Source organism: Pipistrellus kuhlii, unplaced genomic scaffold (genome assembly GCF_014108245.1).
Source record: "Pipistrellus kuhlii isolate mPipKuh1 unplaced genomic scaffold, mPipKuh1.p scaffold_m20_p_8, whole genome shotgun sequence".
Classification (NCBI taxonomy): domain Eukaryota; kingdom Metazoa; phylum Chordata; class Mammalia; order Chiroptera; family Vespertilionidae; genus Pipistrellus; species Pipistrellus kuhlii.
In genome coordinates this window covers 67,687,457-67,707,194 of record NW_023425584.1, presented here as the reverse complement: position 1 = coordinate 67,707,194, position 19,738 = coordinate 67,687,457, and the positions used below count along the sequence as shown (strand labels likewise).

The window sequence follows — 19,738 nt, the reverse complement described above, 5'->3', positions numbered from 1 at the left end:
GTTCAGTTTTACATGTCGTGAAAAGAATCACTTTTTAAAACATCACCTATCTGATTACCTTTCCGAAAGTTAAAGTTCATTCGGTTGTGCTTTTAATAAATTTATATGTTTTACAATTTAAGCATCTCCTTCAGATACCTGGTCAAATAGGGACAACTTAAACTTCCTGTTTTTCTCAAAGGGAAGTTCCCACCACATAGTTCTTTATTGTGATCACTTGGGGTGTTCAGCTGACTCCTTTATCCTACAGTCTTTCCTATTCCCCATTCCACCATCGGTTTGCATTCCTGCCTTTTCCAGGATATCTGCAAATTCTAGCATCTACCTCTTTCTTAGCCTTCCTGAGATGTCAACTCCTAGCTTCACCTCACTGGTCGTCCCTTTTCTGGGTGGTACGAGGGATCTCCTCAGCCATTTACACACACTTGGCCCATCTCTCTCTCCAATTTGCTTGATAACGTGATATCGTCATCTTTATTACTGCACCCATCCATCAGCATTTTCAAAGCAACACCATAGATGCTTTTTAAAAAACTTTTTTTTTTTTAATCTGAAGAAATTTGCTCCCCTTTGGGTACTTTCTGTGTATAAAATGTGGCTGAAGTTTAGTAGACAAGAGGGTGTGAGGGTTGCTGAAAGAAAAAAGTTACATGAGTAAGACAATGTCACTTTGTAAAGAGACAGATGGCCTTGTTGGCGAGGACTGGGAAATGAATTCTCATACACTATTGGGTACAATGGTAAACTAGTGGCCATACCTGTTGAAACTTTAAGAAGGCATATTCTTGGACATAGTTAAATATATTTTTGACCATTGCATTAAAAGAAAAAATACTGAACCAGTACCCAATGATAATTCCACATCAGGAAGTTCACTGCAATATTGTTTGAATTGCACAGCAAGCCTGCTAGACTTTGGTTTCATAAATCTATTTTGCTCGCTGAAATCTATTCAGTGCCTTGAGCAATGCCTAGCACAGAGGAAGCCAATGCTCAGGAAGATTTGTTGAATGAATAAAATGGGTGATGGAGACCTGAGGGGCATCGTGCCTGGGCCTCTGGTGGTAGTTAGCAAGCCAAGAGATGAATGCTCCATTAGCAATGCTAGGCCTTAAGAGTTCCATGGCTATGGTGACCTCCTGGCCCTTGTCCGTCAAGGATACAATGTTGATGTTGATCATCGCAGCAAATGGCAAAGGGATGTATATACTCAGAGCAAACCAGTCACAAAACAAATGTGTTTGTGCAGCTACAAGCAGCAGCACTGCTGGATTGCTTGTTTAGTAAGTGGTATATACATCCATCCATCCATATATTTTTTTTTTCTTCAATTCAACTATTATTACCCTAAAAAAATCTATCATTAGTATACATTTTTTTTTCTTAATAAGTATAAAAGATTTAATCTTCACAGCAACCATTAGGGCTCTGAAATGCCCCAAAATAACCTGTTTTTATCTCAGAACACTACTGAACAAGGTAAGTGACTTGGACTTATGTCATAGCTTTTTAGAGTTTGAGGAAATCATTTAAAAGGAGGAAAAAACCTATCATACTGTAACCACTGTCTTTACATCATAAAGACACAGGAGGGCACTCTAATCAACCAGCAAAGAAAACCAGAAAAGATAGTGAAAGTTATGTTGACATTTTAACAATCTTACTGCAATAGGTGAATTAAGCATCACTCAATGTGTGAATGTTTGTAATTTTCAGCAAGCGATTTTCCGTTAATCCAAATTCTAAGAAGCCAAAAGGACTCCGAAATTCTGTAAATTGGGAGAAAGAATCCAACCCTCTCAGATCCACACCTTTCTAAAGATTTGTTCAATTGACCTTGGGGCAGGATTTGCCCCTTTCAAGCAAAGATCTTCTATACAAACTTCAATTCCATCTGTTTTTTTGTTTTGTTTTGTTTTGCTCCACTAGGAATAATCCATGAATCCACTTCTTTACTCCATCTCTTTTCCTAGGAGAAATGGTCAGTTAAAAGTTTGAGCCTCCCCCAAAGCCAGTAGTAATGAGATAGCATTTTGTACAAAGGAGCATAGAACACTAAAGAATATATCTTAGGGCTTTCTTGAGTTTTTAAATTTATAAATACAACTACAGCATATAATTTCCTCCATCAAATTAAAAAAAAAGTATAGCATAGCAAGCATTTAAATGAGCTTTCTTTCAGACCTTTAACAAGAGAGCAACAATAACTTCAGAGATCCATAGATTCCTAGGCAATCAGAACCATTCACAAAGGATTATCAATTCATCTTAAAAGTCACATTAAAATTTGTGCTTCAGCAAAATTACAAATAATTTCTTGTCATCAATCTGTGGGATCAAATATAATAGTCAATGTGGAAAATATTAAAACCTTGAATGCCAACAGTATACTGTGGTTGCATCTTTGTTGACTGAATTAGAGGATTATCTCCATCTCTGGAACAATCTATAGCAGCTGTTGCCAACTGGTGGTCCTCGGACCACTGGTGGTCTGTGAGGTCCGAAAGGTTGGTGACTGCTGATCTATAGGAAGTATGACACATGCTGCATTCTCGAGCTGCTTATTATTATTATTATTATTATTATTTTATTCACTTTAACCTTCATCTATTTGAATGACTAAATTCCTTGTCATGATGTTTCAAAGTCAATTTCTGTCAATGTATTCAGTTTTGTTTTGTTTTTTTTGTAAGTTCCCTGGTGAATTCTAGTTCCTTATCCTTAGCTGAATTGGCCATCAGGGTGTACCCAATTAGGCTCAATCTAAACTAAAAGAGAACATGCTCTAAAATTTGCTAATTCAGAGGACACATTTTTAATTTTCCTGTTCCTTTTCAAAACAATTCTGGTTCCCTGAAGATACTAATGAATTTCTTCAGTTAGATAAAGCTCCCTGAATATGGCATCATAATATAGACAGTCCCTAAAATCTGTTCAGTTGGTATCTAAGAAGAAGATTTTTAAGGATTACATTATAATGACCTATATTGTCTTCCCTTGGGTGTGTAAAAAGCCACCAGGAGAATGTGTAAAGTTAGAGAACTATAAATGGTATCAGAGGCCAACGTGGGTAGTAAAAAAACTAACTTGGGCACTCAAGATCTGATATGGGGTCCTTTGTACTATCAAGAAAATTTCCAAACTTCAACTTTTTGCCAGTAATAATTTTTAAGATCTTAAGTTAACCAAACCCCCATTTAAAGATAATTTTAAAACCAGCCCTGAAGGGCGGATGAGAGGCAAGAAGGGAAGGTGGGGTGAGGAGATTCCTTCCCTTCGGAACGTGCCTCCCACTGCCTCCTCTCCAGAGCCTCCAGGTGCCAGACCTAAAGGCTTTCCCCAGTGATCCTTGGATTATTTTTACTCCCCCGGACCCATATGTTCTAACAGAATTGGAACAAACTATAATCATCAAGGAAAAACAGCTTCAAATAAGCTCTCAGTAAGCACCCGGGCTTCCTCTCTTTAAGGGCGGCTGGGCAAGGCGCTGGCTTCCTTGCCCTCATTAAGCAGCAGACTCTTGAGGAAGGATCTTGGGTTCAGACCTTGGCTGTACCGCCTTTTTCCTCTGGGTAACTTTGAGCGACATCACCTCCCTGGAGTTCAGATTTTAAAATGGGACTATCATCCCTGGAGCCTAGACCAAAGGATTAAATGGACCACTGACTAAGAAGAACCTTGCACAGTGCCTGGCACACAGTAATTGTTCCATAAGGGGTAGCATTTATTTTGTTTTTTTTTCACTCCAATGTTACAGCCTATTGTAATGTTTTAACTTGACCCCGTAAGCTTCTCTCAATGATATTTACAGACTTTGAAAAACCTTCAGATATTATCCAACTACTATTTAGTGGTGTCACATTATGCCGGGCCTTGGGAATACACAGTCTAAAAGAGAAAGGGAGGAAATAAAACTAATCATCGCAAATGCTACAAAAGAAGGTGTGCCATGGAAGCATCTAAGAGGGGTGGGTACCTAATTAAAGGAAACCTTGAGGATGTGCTATTAAAATACATATATATATATATATATATATATATATATATATATATTGACTTCAGAGAGGAAGGAAGAGGGAGAGAGAGATAGAAACATCAAGGATGAGAGAGAATCTCTGATTGGCTGCCTTCTGCACTCCTTCTACTAGAGATAAAGCCCTGACTGGGAATTAAACGGTGTCCGCCTGGTTCATAGGTCAACACTGAACCACTGAATCACACTGGCTGGAAGAGGAAGTATTATTTCCACAGAGACTGAAATGTATAAAGAAATTAGGCAGGGAGAAAGTGTAGGCAATGGAACATACTGTGAAGTCTCAGAGGCAAAGGAGAGCAGGGAAAGTTGAGGGACCCGGAAGATGTGTAAAATTATTGGAAATGGGAGAACCATGGAGATGAGGGCTAGACACAAACCTGGAGAGGCAGGAAGGACCAAGTCAGTCTCATGAAAAATTATAAAACTTTATCATAAGGGCAAAGGGTACCTGCAGTTTAAAACAACTTTTAGAAAAAAAATAAAATGAAACAACTTTTAGGATGCAGAGTAGAAAATGGATTGGAGAGGGAAAAGGCTGAATGTAGGCAGCCCAGATAGGTCTTTTGAATTCCAAATGTCAAGTGAAAAGAGCCCCTATAAAGGCAGTATTAGCAGGACTGGAGAGAAATAGTTCTGTTTAAGAACAGAAGTAGACTGAGTAAGAGGTTGTCACAGACTGGGAAGGGTATTTTGGAAGTCATAATCTCAAACTCAAGAATGTGCTCAATAAAATATTTCTGTGTTTCATGAAATAAATGTAAAACATGGCTTACTACATATTCCGGGAGCAGCACACAAAGTTAAACATTTTAGGCCATGGGAATATTTATTATAACTCTACAGGAGGCATATCACACAAAAGGAATCTAATTTACTGGCAGTATTTTTGAAACCACTTTGCTATGTTGATAGAAATTCTGCATTACAGATCATCTATTAATGACCAAATGAGTTTTTGGTGTGTGTTTTTTAAATCCTCACCTGAGGATTTCCCCCCCATTGATTTCTAGCAAGAGTGGAAGGAAGGAAGGAAGGGGGGTGGGAGGGGAGGTGGAAAGAGGGAGAGGGGTAAGAGAGGGTGAGAGAGAGTAACATCGATATGAGAGACATGTACATTGGTTGCCTCCTGCACACTCCTACTGGGGCTGAGGAACCTGCAACAGAGATATGTGCCCTCACCAGGAATCTAACCTGAGACCCCTCTAACCACTGAGCCAAACTGGCCTGGCCCAAATGAGTTTTTAACACTTCCCTAGAGCTATCTTTTGGTTCTTAAAGGGAAAAAAGAAGTTTCTACTTTTTTCCCTTCCATGATTTCACATCTCTAAATAAATGAAGCAAGAGGATATATTGAGCAAACCAAAGTATAGGGGTGGCCAAAAGTAGGTTTACAGTTGTTTGTATGGAGAAAAACACATGCAGGTTATAATTATTACTAATAAATAAATAATACAAGAATAAATTCACAATTGTCAAATAAACCATGGCTCTCTGATAACCTCAGCAAATGAGTTCTTATGGGAAAACTGTCTCACACTTGCATACCTTTGCATCAAGCACACCAGGGTAATTTATCTTTTATTGAAGACACATGGTCTGTGCTCCAACCATTTAGGCCACATGTGTCAAACACAAGGCCCGCGGGCCAAATCCGTCCGGCCAGGCCTTGCAATGTGGCCCACACCGCGCTGTCATCACTGCACTCCGCTGCGTTTCCATCACAATGACAGTTTATGACTGTTCAGTAAACCATTCGGCCCGCAATTTAGGCTGGATTTTAGATTTTGGCCCCTTCTCTGATTGAGTTCGACACCCCTAATTTAGGCGAAAGCTTTTTGCTCGTAAGCTGATTCCTCTTCATGGAAGACCCTAGCCTACTCATCCTTCTTATCAATTCCAGAGTCACCTTTCCAAGAAGCTGCCTCTCAATCATTCTCCCAGTTCTCCAAGCCCTACACATGTCTCTGTGTTATCAGGAATTACAGTGCTGGCTTACTTTTCTACCTTCATTACTGCACGCTTCTTTAGGAACAGAGTGGTGACTTTCAAGTCTGCATTCTTCAGGTGTCTAGCACACCGACCTAGAAGCAAATTGGATATTCTCAAGGTTTACTGATCTGTGCTCTCCCCTTACATCAACAGCTTCAAATAGAGACAGTTTTGGAGCTGAATCTACTTTTAATACTTTCTCTGAGTTTAAAAAAAAAAAAATAGCTGGCACTTTGCTGAGCAAGTAAGTATACCTGCAGCATGGTAATTACCAAAGGGGTGTGTGTCTTTTGAAAAAGTATGTTCAAGTAATTATAAAAATGGAAGTGGGGGCTGTGTGTGTGTGTGTGTGTGTGTGTAATTACAAATGCCCTCGTCAGTTTGGCTCAGTGGACAGAGCGTCAGCCTGCAGACTGAAGTGTCCTGGGTTCAATTCCGGTCAAGGGCACATGCCCGGGTTGCAGGCTTAATCCTGATAGTGGGTGTGCAGTAGGCAGCCAATCAATGGTTCTATCTCACCATTGATATTTCCATCTCTCTCACCCTCTCCCTTTCTCTCTGAAATCAATAAAAATATATTTAAAAATAAAATAAAATAAAAGTTACAGAAAGTAAAGCTTGACAATATTTGGCTACAGGAACACGATTTTAAAAGGTACAGCATCACACATGCTTTTCTTCTCTCCTAATTATGATAACTAATTCCATACAGCTGGAATAAACTAGTTAGGTCTGCGTGCACAATGATAGTAAAATGACTCCAAATAAAGGTCTGAGTTTTCTCAGAAGCCAGGAGTTTTGAGTATTGTGATGCAGACTCCAGGTATACTGGCATGTGCCATCTAACCTTGGGTCATGAAGTCCTTACAGCCCTGGACTGGGATGTCTTTTTACTGCACCTTGAAGATCTCATTGGCTTTATCAAGCAATTCACAAATCCGCAGCATTTCATCTAGCAATTAGAAGGGCGCTCCCACCTGTAATGTGCTAACACTTCCTCTCAACCTACCAACACGCAAGCCATACAGGTTTAAAGCCTCAAAAATCCTCCAGGGGCACACCCTGCCCTCATCCTTCTCTGAATCCCAAGTGCACTTAAAAGTCTATCACAGAAAATTTAATAATTGCCCTCTGTCCAGTATTTTCTACCCTCTACTCCAAAGTAACCAAAGCCTCAACAAGGGTAAGAAGAAACGCTTAGACGCCAACTGCGTGGGAAGAAATTAACAACCTATGACAACACTCACGTGGCAGCTGAGAAACAAGCCAAACCTGGTTCATCAAGCCCACCCTTAGTTCGTCGGAGAAGAAATGTCACAGCCAACCACTTATCTAACCAAAGGTACCCACCAAGGATGTATAGGATCTCCTGGCAGCTGTGTGATGGGGTGGGGTGGGGAGGTGTGATCCTAACCCCCTCAAACAGCAAACAGCAGCTTTCCTTAGTTCACCCCACTTTCTAGTCCCCCGATTACCACCCCTTTAGACACCGTTCCCTTCGCCAGGTGGCAACGACTAAGTCCAAAGGATATGGCATAACCATTGCCCCCTCACCTAGGAGAAGAGACTCACCAGCTTCATATTGGACTTTTGGTTGTTCCACAGCAGCCACTGGACTCCTCAAACCCAGAACACGTCTTCCGGTTCAAGCTCCGCCGCTCGCCCGAGGAGAGCATGGCGGGACTTGTAGTCTTTCTTCCCTGCGCCCCCTTCCCGGGGCCTCATGGGAAATGTAGTCATGCCTCCACACATCCTGAGAACTATTAGTTATCTTTCCTTTTCCTCTCGTTTTCTCTCTAAACACCTTCTTCCCTCCGCTCAAATTCATCCCAGCGGCTAATTCATCCTGCCTCTCCACCCCAGCGTGATATCATGCCCACAGTCTGGGCCTGGTACCCATGATATTCTGGGATATGTAGTTCCCACGGCTCTGGCGCCCCTTTCCCCGCCTCCCGGTGGGCGCGCTCCTTGCCGGGAGTTGTAGTTCGCCGGAGTCTCTGGACGCAGGGTCCCTCACTTTTACTCAGGGGAGGCAGGAACTACAACTCCCAGGGCCGCCCGGCTGCAGCAGGTGGGAGCGGGGCTGTTGATATCAATATGGCGGTTGTCAGCCAGACAAAGACAGTCAGTCTGATGTGATTGAGACAAGGGAGGTTTTCTGGGGGGAGACTGGGAGATAGGGGCCTCCCCTCCCCCTCCTCCTCTTCCTGCGCGGACCTCCACCCCTCCCCAGTCCGCTCCCGACCGGCTCCCCGCGCGGAAGACACCCTTCCCCCTCCCGCTCTCCCCTCCTCCCGGTTCAGCCCTTCGCACCGGGACGTTGGGGAGGGGGCTGTGCCGCGCGGAGAGAACTCAGCAACGATTCCGAGGTGAGTCGAGCGGTTTTAAAGCCGGACTTCACCTCGAGTCTCTTTTTTCTCACTTCTTTCTCTCCACTTTTTTTTTTTCTTTTCTTTCCTTTTTTTTTCTTCTTTTTTTTTTTTGCGGGGGTTTTGGGGAGAAAGTGAGTGGGCTGGGGCTGGGTCTCCGAAGCGGCCGGATTGAGAGGAGGGAGGAAGCGGGGGGCTTCCGAGTGGGTGACCCGGACGCAGGGTGCGGGGTTGGGGCGGGGCAGTTTGTGGGGGGCGGTCATTGAAAGGCGTCGGCTGCACCCTAACTCTTCTCCTCCTCGTCTCCTCTGAATCCTGGAGGGGCGGGGGTCCCCTCCTTGGGAGTTTGGGAAACTGTTAAGGTGAATTGGAGGCGTGTGATGTGTGTTTAAAACTGGGTGACGTGCACTCGTGTAACATGTTCGCTTGGAACACGGGTCTGGCCATAGGAAGTTGGGCAGCCGGAGTCCTGGCCGTGCCCTGGGCCTGGGCAGAGGGGCGGGCGGGCGGGCGGACGGACGGACGGACGGACGGACAGACGGTGCTGGACTCAGACCTCCGGGCTGGCGCCGCGGTGCGAGGCGGCGGGGTTAGCCACTTGCCTGCGTCCGGTCGCCCGATCCCGCTCTCCCTCCCCGCCTCCTTCCTCCCTCCCTTGCTCCCTCCCTCCCTCGCTCCCTCCCTCCGCCGTCCCCCTCCCGGGACACATCTCCACCCCAAACTCCGGGCGGGAGGGCCGTGGAGAGGGAGGCGGTGCGGAGACGGTTTTTTACATCCTTGAGTCGGGCGATGAGGTGGGAAAGGAAAAGTGTTCTTTAATATTTGATTCCGGAACCGTGTTTTGGTTACACGATTGGGGCTCCTTGGAAAGGAGTCCTCCGCCCACCCTCTCCCCCCAAAAACAGCAGGTAGGTGCAGCCCGTCGCCGCCTCGGTGTTAAATGTACAAGAAACGTTACTTAAGATTTCGGGCGCGTGGGGTCGCGCGGTCCGGAGTGCTGGCATGCATGTGTGTGCATCTCTGCTCCCAAACACAGAATGACTTGTGCTTCTTGAGATAGGGCGACTTCTTTTCGTGGAAGGGAAAACTGTTGGAAATTATTGGAGGGGCGGGGGGCTGGGGGAGAGGAACAGAGTCGCTGAAAGGCGCTGTTTGTATTTTTCTTCTACCCCACCCTGTTCTGCCTCGCATTTGTCTGAAAAAGCCGGCACCGGAGAGTGAGGAGTCACTGGGTGAGTGGAGGGGAGAATGCCGTTGGCGTTCGAGGTAACCGTTTGTTGTAAAGTTGAATGGTATAAAAGTGATTGCTTTATGAAATTGCCCTGAAGCCTTAAAAACCCTCGTGTCTCTTACAGGGTGGAGTGATCTGAGATCCTGCAGCTGTACAGCCCTCTCTGCCTTCCCTGCTTCCCTCCTTCCTTTCTTCCTTCCTTTCCTTCTTCTTTCCTGAAGTCCTTCCTTCCTTTCTTTTCTTGGCATTGTACATTTCTCTTCCTGGAGGGACATGATGCCTCCTGTGCCCGTTTGTTTAGTTTGTGCTAATCCGGTTGTGCTTTTTGTGGTGGTTTTGTGTGTGACATACATCTTGAGAGGAAAAGGACCTGCACTTGTTTTTGGTTTGCATTTAGCCACAGGTAATTGTCACATCAAGGTTGCAGTGCTTTGCATGAAACTTAATTTTAAAACTAGTGCAACCGAGTTGGTAGAGCTAGCTGAATTATGTTTATAAGGCGTTTTGGAAAATCTGAATTCTGATTTTTTTTTCCTTTAAGTTTTAATTAGAGTTATAAAGGGAAGGGACTGCAACATGTTTCTCACAGTCTTTAATATTTAATAACATCACACCAGGAGAATTTAAGATAATCTGTACTTCCTTCAGTCTGAAATATAAGTTTATCAATATCCCTTCTCAAGAGACAGATTTTTAGTGTAATAGACTTTTAAATAACCAAAGGAATTGGCATAATTTCTCTTTAGACTGTTGAGAATTTAGTGTATTTACATAGTTGGCTGCAAACTTAATCAGTTGTTGAACCTAGCAGTAAAAGACCTTAGATTCCATAAAACTGAAAGTCACATAGATACAGTATGCAATTTTATGGTATGTTTTATAACCTTCAAATTGAAATTCCTGCAGTTGGTAGTTCTCACAGACAAGCTGACTGTTCTGAGGTAGCATATATATTTAGATTGACCTGAATAGAAACAAAATTGATGTCTTCTAAATCTCAAATTTACAATACAAAATATGTTGATACAAAGTGGAGCCTTTAGTTTGTTATAGACTAGCATTTCCAGAATATTTTTGTTTTAACATTCTATCTTAACCTGAAACATTACTTTGTAAAAACTAGAAAAAAATCCTAAATAACTACATAATAAGGGTGTTTGTTTGTTTGTTTTGCTGAAAGGTATTCTGTTAAGACATACAATATTAAAATGTTCAATAATTGTTTTAGAAATAAAACTAAAATGTTTATTGAGAGTCGGAACAAAATAACAGCATTTGCTCTTCTGCCTGCCCTTACCTCAGATTTTTCTTTTTGTTTTCTTCTATGGAAATGCAAAGTTATTGGGAAAGCTTTCATTGAACTTTCTCTAACAGTCCGGTTGAAAGTAAACCAGTTATATGCCTTGCATTCATTGGGGGTGATTCTGTTGCATTTTAAGCACTGAGCATTAAAATGATGGAAAGCCTTTACTGCAGACTAAAGCATAAAACGTTCTCAGCATGTGGAAGTCATGGTTTACGGAAAAGGTAGAAAATCAGGGCACTGGTGCCTGCCAGTTTAAGATTTCATCCTGTAACTGCGAAAGACACGTTTATTTTAGTATGATTGCTTTGAAAAATGTTGCATGTGGTATGGAAGTTGAAAATCCAAACTGTTTTTAACCAATCTGTTGCTACTTTGTGTACTGTATTGTGAATACTGTGGCTGCAGATGTGCATCAAAGAACCTTTAGGGGTCAGCTTTCTGTTGAATATCTAGTGAAGCATCATTTTCACTGTGGTACTAACAGATTCCAGTCTTTTTTAGCACAATTCCTTGGCTGAAGCATCACTAATAAAAATTTAATAACAGTATTGGTAAATTACAAAATATATTGTAACAAATCTCTCCTTGGTTCATCATTTAAAAAATAATAAAAGTAGCTAATTTATGCCAATTTTTGTGCTAGGTATTAATTGGAATGACATTGCTTATTTCAGTAGATATTGAACACATTGGGAATATTTATGTCAAATTCCTTCATTTTCGGTCTTTTATATATTATATTTAGTCTATCTACTTTTAATGTTTCCTGTAAAACCATGTTTGCTTTTTCTATTCATTTCATGGTAGCTCTTGCTTCTCTTATTTTTAAATGCAGATCTTTAAATTTGAATTATTACTTTTGGGAATTAGACATTTATCCTCTGATGCCATTTTTCATAAATGTAAGGTGGTGTACCACTCAAGTTTTTTAAAATGTCAGCATTTACAGATAAACTTAAAGATGCTTAATGAAAATTTGTTGGCTTTGTTTGGTGAACCTGCTTTATTTTGATGTTTTTTGGCTCCATAATTTTATAGCTCCCTTTACTATTTGGCTAGATTTTTCTTATAATCTCTGGCTTTTACTAATCAATTTAGGAGAACTTTAATTTCTAAACCAGTTGCTACGAGTGGAAATCCCTGCATGTCTGGAGTATTATATATGTACATTCTCATATGTACTCACAGTTACAAAACACCATTATGTTTCCTCATACATGACATTGGTATATACCTATCGGTCTTGTACGCCATGAAAAAGGAATCTGAGCCACAATAGTAGGAGAGTAAAGGGGCTCAAGCTAGAAATCAAAGTAACCATCACCAACCACATGCTGTCCACGATATGGAATCTAGGGAGATTTGCAGTATCATTGTAAACCGTTACTTTAATATTTTGCCAAAATCTAGTTCTCTCAAAATGGGATTTATTGGTATTGAAAATTTTCTCAAAATAATATTAAGTAATAGGTTACTTAGATTAGTAAGTGTAGCTATCCCCCAAGTTGATCCTTACTGGACTTAGGGCCCATCATGGGTAGAGTAATATAACATTTTTCCCAAGTGATTATTTGACATAAAACTTTTAGCTAGAGTCTTTTTAAACATAATCCAATGCTTTAGATAACTTGTTTTTCTTGATCTTAGATGAAACAAGTTGGAAATTTACTATAACATTGTCTTGGACACTTTCCAAGAGCATTTAGTTACTGGAAGCTCCTGGCATTAGCATAGTTTTTTACCCTTACATTGGTAATAAGGTTGAAGTTACAGTAAGTTTTTCCAATGGTTATTATAATGTTAATGTAATATTTTAAAGATCTTTGGCTTGGTTTATAAAGATAGTTCTTTCCCTTGTTTTATTTTTTTACATTTACTGGTATAAACAGAAGAAAAACAATAGTTGATTTTGCTTTGAAGTTGTGTTATCTTCTTTACGATACCTAAAATAGGTGGTAATAGATTCCCTCCTTATAAGTGATAAAATTAGAAACAAATTTATTAAAAGGGCATTTCAATTTTTTCTTACACTAAGAGTGCTGATTATGATCAGAATTTTTACTAAGTTCCACATATTAGATTTAGTCTCTGTAGCTTTTCTGTCCATCTCACCTTCAGTGGTTTGTCAGAGGTCTGCATGTGATTATTGATATTAAACAATTAATAAGGAACTGCCAAGTGGCAGTAGTTTTAGTGGATATAATCACTTTTTTTCAAACAGGGGAAGTCAAATGCTGTAGCCATTGCTGAAATGAAGATGGCTTAAGACTGAACTTACCTGCTTTAGGGTTTTGATAAAGTAATCATATGAATGAAATATGTAGCTACTATTGTGTTGGGCCTAGTCAGTCAAGCTATGGAATAATTTTCACTGTCTCCCTCCAGCCATGAAGTCAAGTTGATTTTGTATCCTTTGTGCCTGTCTATTCACTTATTTTCATTCTATTGTTATTCTCAAGCCTTCACCGTTTCTGGCTTGCCACATCAGTCTTTTAACTAATCTTCCTGCTTTTAGTGTTTTTCCATAGTCATTCTTCAACCCTACATGAGGAATCTTACTAAAATAAAATGTGAATTTTATTTTCAGCCATACTTCCACTAGAATCCTTCAATGGCTCTCTAGCCTTTTGGATTAAATCCAAACTGTCATTTCACCTGTGTCCATATCCTGCCTCTGCCACTCACTAGCTCTGTGACCTTAGGCAAGTTATTTAACTTGTCTCTGCCTCAATTACCTCATCTAAAGAATGGGAATAAATACTCCTTCATAGAATTATTGTGTGTTAAATCCCCAGGATGCTTTGGCACATCATAAATTTAACTATTATAATTGTGCTATAACAGATAATTTTATGTTGTGGTTCCTGCCTTACATTTTGTGATTACTGATCTCAGACCCTTAGCCATGCCAAACTACTGGTAGACCAAACCAGATACTCTGTAGCATGGATAAGGAAGGTTGGACATTAGTCTATGAAGGTTGCATTTGTTAGTAGTATCTTCAAAAATAAAGAATTAATTGTGAACTTGAAATTTAAAGCACATTGCTGTATAAAAATGATGGTATATTTTGCTATTCTGGCTTTTATTTTTTTCTATCAAAATACAGAGTAATACTAGTTAGATTATTGACTAATTCAGGCTACAGTTTAAAAAAATCACTTTCCTAGCCATGTTAATAAATTTTTTTATGTTTCTAACCTAGATTTCACCTTGATACAGCAATTTTTTTGTATCATCTAAGTTCATTAAATATCTATTAACTTTGTGTACTTGCTTTTATTTTCCTTCCCACAAATCTAAATTCTCACTCCATTTCAAGTAATATATTTTCTTTAAGTTACTATTAGGACAATTGAATAGTTGCATTATATGATCTGGAAGCTACTTTAGACAATAGAAGCCACTTCTATTTTATTTACATACTAATGTTTATACTTACGCACTGCTTCCGTTGGTTTTCTAGAGTGGTAGATGACACACATACAGTGATTTATGTCTGTGCCTCATTCCTCTCAAGGAGAAAGAACGTCCTGTTTTTACTAAACTGAGCCTCACAAGGATAAATGTTACCAAAACTATCGTATAGGAGTAGCAGGATGATAGCTAAGGTATAAGTTCAGACTTTAGAGTGTAATTTTTGTAGGATGTTATATTATGACTGTGGTTTGCAACCACTAATTTAGCCAGCATTTACCTTCATGGAACATAATTGTTCAGTGTGGACAACTTGAAAGCAGTTATTCTGAATATTATCTTTACTTGGTTGAAAATGCTTTTTTTTTAGTCAAAGATAGCCTATGTTTAGTTTTGCATAGTAGCAGTTTAGAACCACTCAGGACGAGAATAGTTGCTGTACATTCTTTTCTAAAGCAGACCTCTCTGAAAAGATGGCATGCTCTTACTTAGAATACTATATCGTGCTTTTCAATAAGATGCTACTTCCCTCCAAAGGTGATAGGTCTAAGGTTAAATATAAATTTCTTCAAGAGTTTTTCCCCTTTTAAAAAAGCGCCTTCCTTGCCCTGGCTGGTGGCTCAGTGGTTAGAGCATCAGCCCAGCACCAAAGGATCTTGGGTTTGATACCCAGTCAAGGGCGTGTATCTGGGTTGCAGATTTCATCTCCAGTCTCCTTCAGGGCACACGTATATGGGAGGCAACCAGTCGTTGTGTCTCTCTCCAATTGATGTTTCTTTCTCTCTCTCACTCTCTCATCCTCTGCCCCCTCCCTTCCACTCTCTCTAAAAACCAATGAACAAAATATCCTCAGGTGAAGAGTAACAAAAAAAGTTTCTTCCTTTAAATAAAGTATCCTATATAATAAAAGGCTAATATGCAAATTGTCCCCTCCACCGGGATATCAACAGGGAATTTGACCAGAGGGCTGGGCCGGCTCACCAATGGCCCGTGGCCCCTCCCCCCAGCCAGCCTTCCTTCTCTTCCCCCTCCCCCTTGGCTGGCTGTGCCCCACCAGGCCTCTAGTAGCAATATAAAAAAATAATATATATGTATTGCTTATTTTCTAATGCACTGTAGGCATCAAATGACCTGGTCTTCTTCTCTAAAACAAAGAATTATTTAATGAGCACAATAATTGGTTACTCCAATTTTAAGTTCCATTTTTTGAAATAGAATGTTTAGTTGACAGCATTTTAATTAGGTATCTTCTCTCTCTTATTGACCATGTAAATTTGTATTAGTTGGTTAGTTCAGTTTTCTAGTTTGCTAATCAGGGAGGATATTTATTTATTTATTATTAAAAATATATGTATTTATTTCAGAGAGAGTAGGGAAAGGGGAGAGGGGAAGAATCTGTGGGATCCCTTAACATGACCCGCGTGGTTCAGGGCCCACTCAGGGTCCGGTTTCTGGAGAAGGCCACACACTAAAATGAAGAGACTGGAAAAGAGTTAATTTGAAAAATGGGGGCCAGGCGGGAAGTCCACCTCTAGTGGGAAGACTAACCCCTCTCTGGCCTTTTACCATTCCTTTTATTGAGATTCTGAGACAAAGACATCTCTTCCAACAACAGAAAATCAACAAGAATTTACATTTACATATGATTAACAAATTAAAGTTTCCTCAACCACTACCATCTCAACTAGACGATGATGATTAATAGCTCTGACCATTCAGAGCCATCAAGGTTGGCTAGCTCTTTCTACAATTTACTATCAGGGAACAAATGTTTGGTTTTGGTTAACCAGCTCTTTTTACATTTTACCACCAGTGACTCAACTGAGTCAATGAGTTAATAGCTCTGACCATTCAGAGCCATCAAGCCTGGCTAGCTCTTTTACGTTTTATTACCAGTGACAGTGTTAGGGCAAGAATCACTGATTGACTGCCTCATGCATGCCCCCTACTGGGAATTGAGCTCAAATCCCTGGCATGCCCTGACGCAGAATCTAACCAGGATCTCTAGGCTCCTGTTTTGGCACTCAACCACTGAGCTACACTGGCCTGGCAACAGGGAGGGTATTTAGGTTAATTTGCTTTTTATATGGTATTTTTGTTATCATTAAGTGAACTCATGAGTTGTTTGCTTACTTTTACTTTTGGAATAATTATAAATCACAGAAAGTAGTATAAATACGATAGTATATAGGGTGGTGTATTTTTCACGAAGTGTCCCCTAATAGTTATATCTTACATAACTTAAGTAAAATATTAATACCAGGAAGTTGACATTGGTACAGTGTGTGTATAGTTCTCTGCCATTTTATCACACTTGGGGGTTCTGTAGCAACCACCACAATCAAGATACAGAACTATTCTGTCACCACAGAGATTGAATAATTCCTCCCTTATTCACAATTCTGTTTGGTCGGTATAACTGAGGAGAAAAGTCTAATTATTGGATCAGTAATTTCACTCTTTTGCCTTTTGTAGTAATTCAGAAATTCTTTTGACATATCATGCATTATGGAAAATTCCAATTAAACTTTTCCTTTTTTATGTTTTAAAAATATAAAAATTTGCAAGCTCTAGTCTTATTAGTACCCATTAAGCTTTTTAAGGGTAAATTGACAGTAATATTGAAAACCTCTGTAAGTAAAATGTGAAAGATTTAAGTGAATTCAGGGTTTAAATTATATATTTCTTGCCAGAGAGGAAGTATACCGGCATTTGTAATAGGTGACCGGAATTATAGTTATTCTGACATTAGTTTAGTCTTTGACAGTGTTGAAGCAAATTTGTCAAATTAATTAATTGTGAGCTCAGGTTGAGTTCTATTTTGGATTTGTTGTAAGAGAACTCACTTCAAAATCAGTTCAAAGATTATTTTCAAAGAAAAGATCTTTTAGAAAAAAAAGGGTATCTTGAGATTATTGTTAGTCTAAGTACAACAAAGGAGCATCAAGTTAAAAATTAGTTATAGGGCTGTCTTTATACTTTGTCTCCTCTCTATTAGTTGTATGAGTTATAAAGCTTATAAAAGATGAGGCTGCTAATTCAACATACTGCTGATTATTACAACCATCAAACAACAAAGGTTTGCTTTAGACAGCTAATAAAATACCTTCAAATATATCAACAGTATATCTCCTTTGGATTTGAAACAATTTTTTATTTGTCAACACTGATAATTTATTTTAAAAAGATCAATTAAATTCTAATTTGTTTCACTGACCAGAATATGATAAATATTCTTGATAAGTCATATATAGAGAGCTTTTGTGTCTACCTGAGATTTTACTTTCTTTATGGTACAATTGTTTTTCTCTTTGGATTTAGCTGTTAACCAGCTTTTGATTTACCTTGGAATACATGTGTTTTTTTTTTAATTTAAGTGCTTTAATCATGAATTGTTTAGCTTCCAGGAGAGGTTGTTACAGGAATCCAGCTGTTTCGGGTTGATAAAGAACTAGACTTTGTGTGAATGGGAGAACTGTCTGGAATCTGAGAAGCTAGTTCTCTCTTGTTTCTCATTTTAGGGATATATGCTTTCTTGTCTTGCTTTGTTTTTCCATGCCTTCTTCATCTCCCTTTCTCACTCTTCCCTTCCACTTCTATTTGCCTAGCTATTGGTTTGTGTGTTTTTGTTTTTTTTTAAATCTGTAATTTACTCGCAGGTGGATTTGGAACTGCTCTTTCAACTAAAGCTTACCTCTTAGCGGTGACAGTGTGCTTACTTTGGCTCAGTTGGACAGAGAAATCTGAATGCATGGCATGACCATGAGTTATATGTCTATTCCTATTCCATGACCTTGGCAATTAAGGCACAGGGGTAAGTAATCTGTTATGAAGCTAATGCTTTTGGGTTCTCTAGATGAGGAGGTTTGCAGGGGTTGAACAGGGCAAACTCAGTTAAACATGTCAAGTCCAGCAGTGCATGTTTATTGGTGTGTACTCTGGGATAAAAAGATAAGTTGGATTTAATCCTTTTTTAAGAAAATTATTTAAAAAATATATATATTTTATTGTTTTTTTACAGAGAGTAAAGAAGAGGGATAGGGTTAGAAACATGGATGCGAGAGAAATATCCATCAGCTGCCTCTTGCACAACCCTACTGGGGATGTGCCTGCAACCAAGGTACATGACCTTGACTGGAATTGAACCTGGGACCCTTCAGTCCGCAGGTTGACGCTCTATCCACTGAGCCAAATTGGTTAGGGCTAAAAAAATAAAATTTTAATTGAATCCCCCCCCCCCCAATGAGAGTAACATCTTCTATTGGCTGCCTCCTTCCTGAGCAGCCCCTACTGGGGATCAAGCCCAAAACCTGGGCATGTGCGCTGACTGGGAATTAAACCGATGAGCTCTTGATTCCCAGGTCTCACTCAAGCCACTGAGCAATACCGGCTGGGCTAATCCTTTTCTTGAAGGATCAGATAATTTGAAGGAAATGTCAAAAGTCTCCCAGTATAATTTCGTATTAGTTGTTATGTTAGTAATCTCAGGCGAACCAGAAAGATAACCAAGTGGGACTGTGATACTAGTCGGGATTAAGAAAAGAGAACCAGAGGGAGCACTAGAGCCATGAATATTCTGTGTCTACAAGCGGCTCACACACAGATCTGTTAAAGCATGGGAGAATGTAAGAGCCATTCTTTTAAGGTCCTAGTTGTTGCTATCAAGGAGTATCTCTGGTAGAATAAAAAGGCTTTTTTGTTGTTGTTGTTGTTCTACCTCATATCAAGTAGACAACCTTTTGGCCACTGTTTGTCTCATTGTTGGCGTCAAGAGACATCTCAGAGCTCTGGCTGGGTAGCTCAGTTGATTAGAGTGTCGTCCTGATATGCCAAGGTTGCAAGTTCAATCCCTGATCAGGGCCCATACAAGAATCAACCATTCAACTTCATAAATAAGTGGAACAACAAACAGATGTCTCTCTTTCTCCCCCTTCCTCTCTCTTTCTAAATAATTTTTTTTTTTTTTAGAAAGAGAGAGTCATCTTCGAAGTCCCTTCTTCACTAGTCCAAAAACTGTAAGATTCTCATAAGACATTGTCTATGATGAAACTATTTTCCTAGAAAATGTCTTTCATCCTGGACAAATTCTTCACAGATCTGGCAACTTCAGAATTAACATATTGAGTCAGTCCAGTGTCCAGTCAACACCATATGTTATATTTAACAAAAGCTCCATGTTGTCAGGGAAAGGAACTGGAACTTTTTTTTTCTCTCTCTGTCAGTGTTAGAGAGTATTAGTACCTATGTTCTAGGTTTCAGGGCTAAAAACTCCAAAGCCAGGTCTGGATTAGGTTACTAAACCAGGCCTGAGATTTTAGAAATAAGCACAAGTGAATGAGCACATAGGCAACTAAAGCTAGAAGATCCAAGTGAGATTACAAAGCCACAGG

At 39.9% G+C, this 19,738-nt stretch overlaps 2 protein-coding genes across 20 annotated transcripts in view; one reads left to right on the top strand and one right to left on the bottom strand.

The window, feature by feature from the left end:
- Positions 1–7,899, bottom strand: part of INTS9 (integrator complex subunit 9) — an 81,510-nt gene extending 73,611 nt beyond the window's left edge. Inside the window, exon 1 of one of the 2 annotated variants that reach the window (XM_036423530.2) lies at positions 7,598–7,899. In XM_036423530.2, coding sequence (XP_036279423.1) covers positions 7,598–7,606 — 9 coding nt within the window. In that variant the 5' untranslated portion in view covers positions 7,607–7,899. Of the gene's footprint in view, positions 1–7,272; positions 7,503–7,597 lie in introns of those variants that run through there. The other variant, XM_036423531.2, reaches the window with a different exon arrangement.
- A 176-nt stretch (positions 7,900–8,075) lies between these two features.
- HMBOX1 (homeobox containing 1) overlaps positions 8,076–19,738 on the top strand; it is a 162,862-nt gene continuing 151,199 nt past the window's right edge. For 4 of the 18 annotated variants that reach the window (XM_036423544.2, XM_036423534.2, XM_036423533.2 and 1 more), the window contains exon 1: positions 9,095–9,302. The gene's annotated coding sequence lies outside the window, so the exon portion shown is untranslated. Of the gene's footprint in view, positions 8,395–9,093; positions 9,303–19,738 lie in introns of those variants that run through there. The other 14 variants (XM_036423539.2, XM_036423553.2, XM_036423552.2 and 11 more) reach the window with 9 other exon arrangements.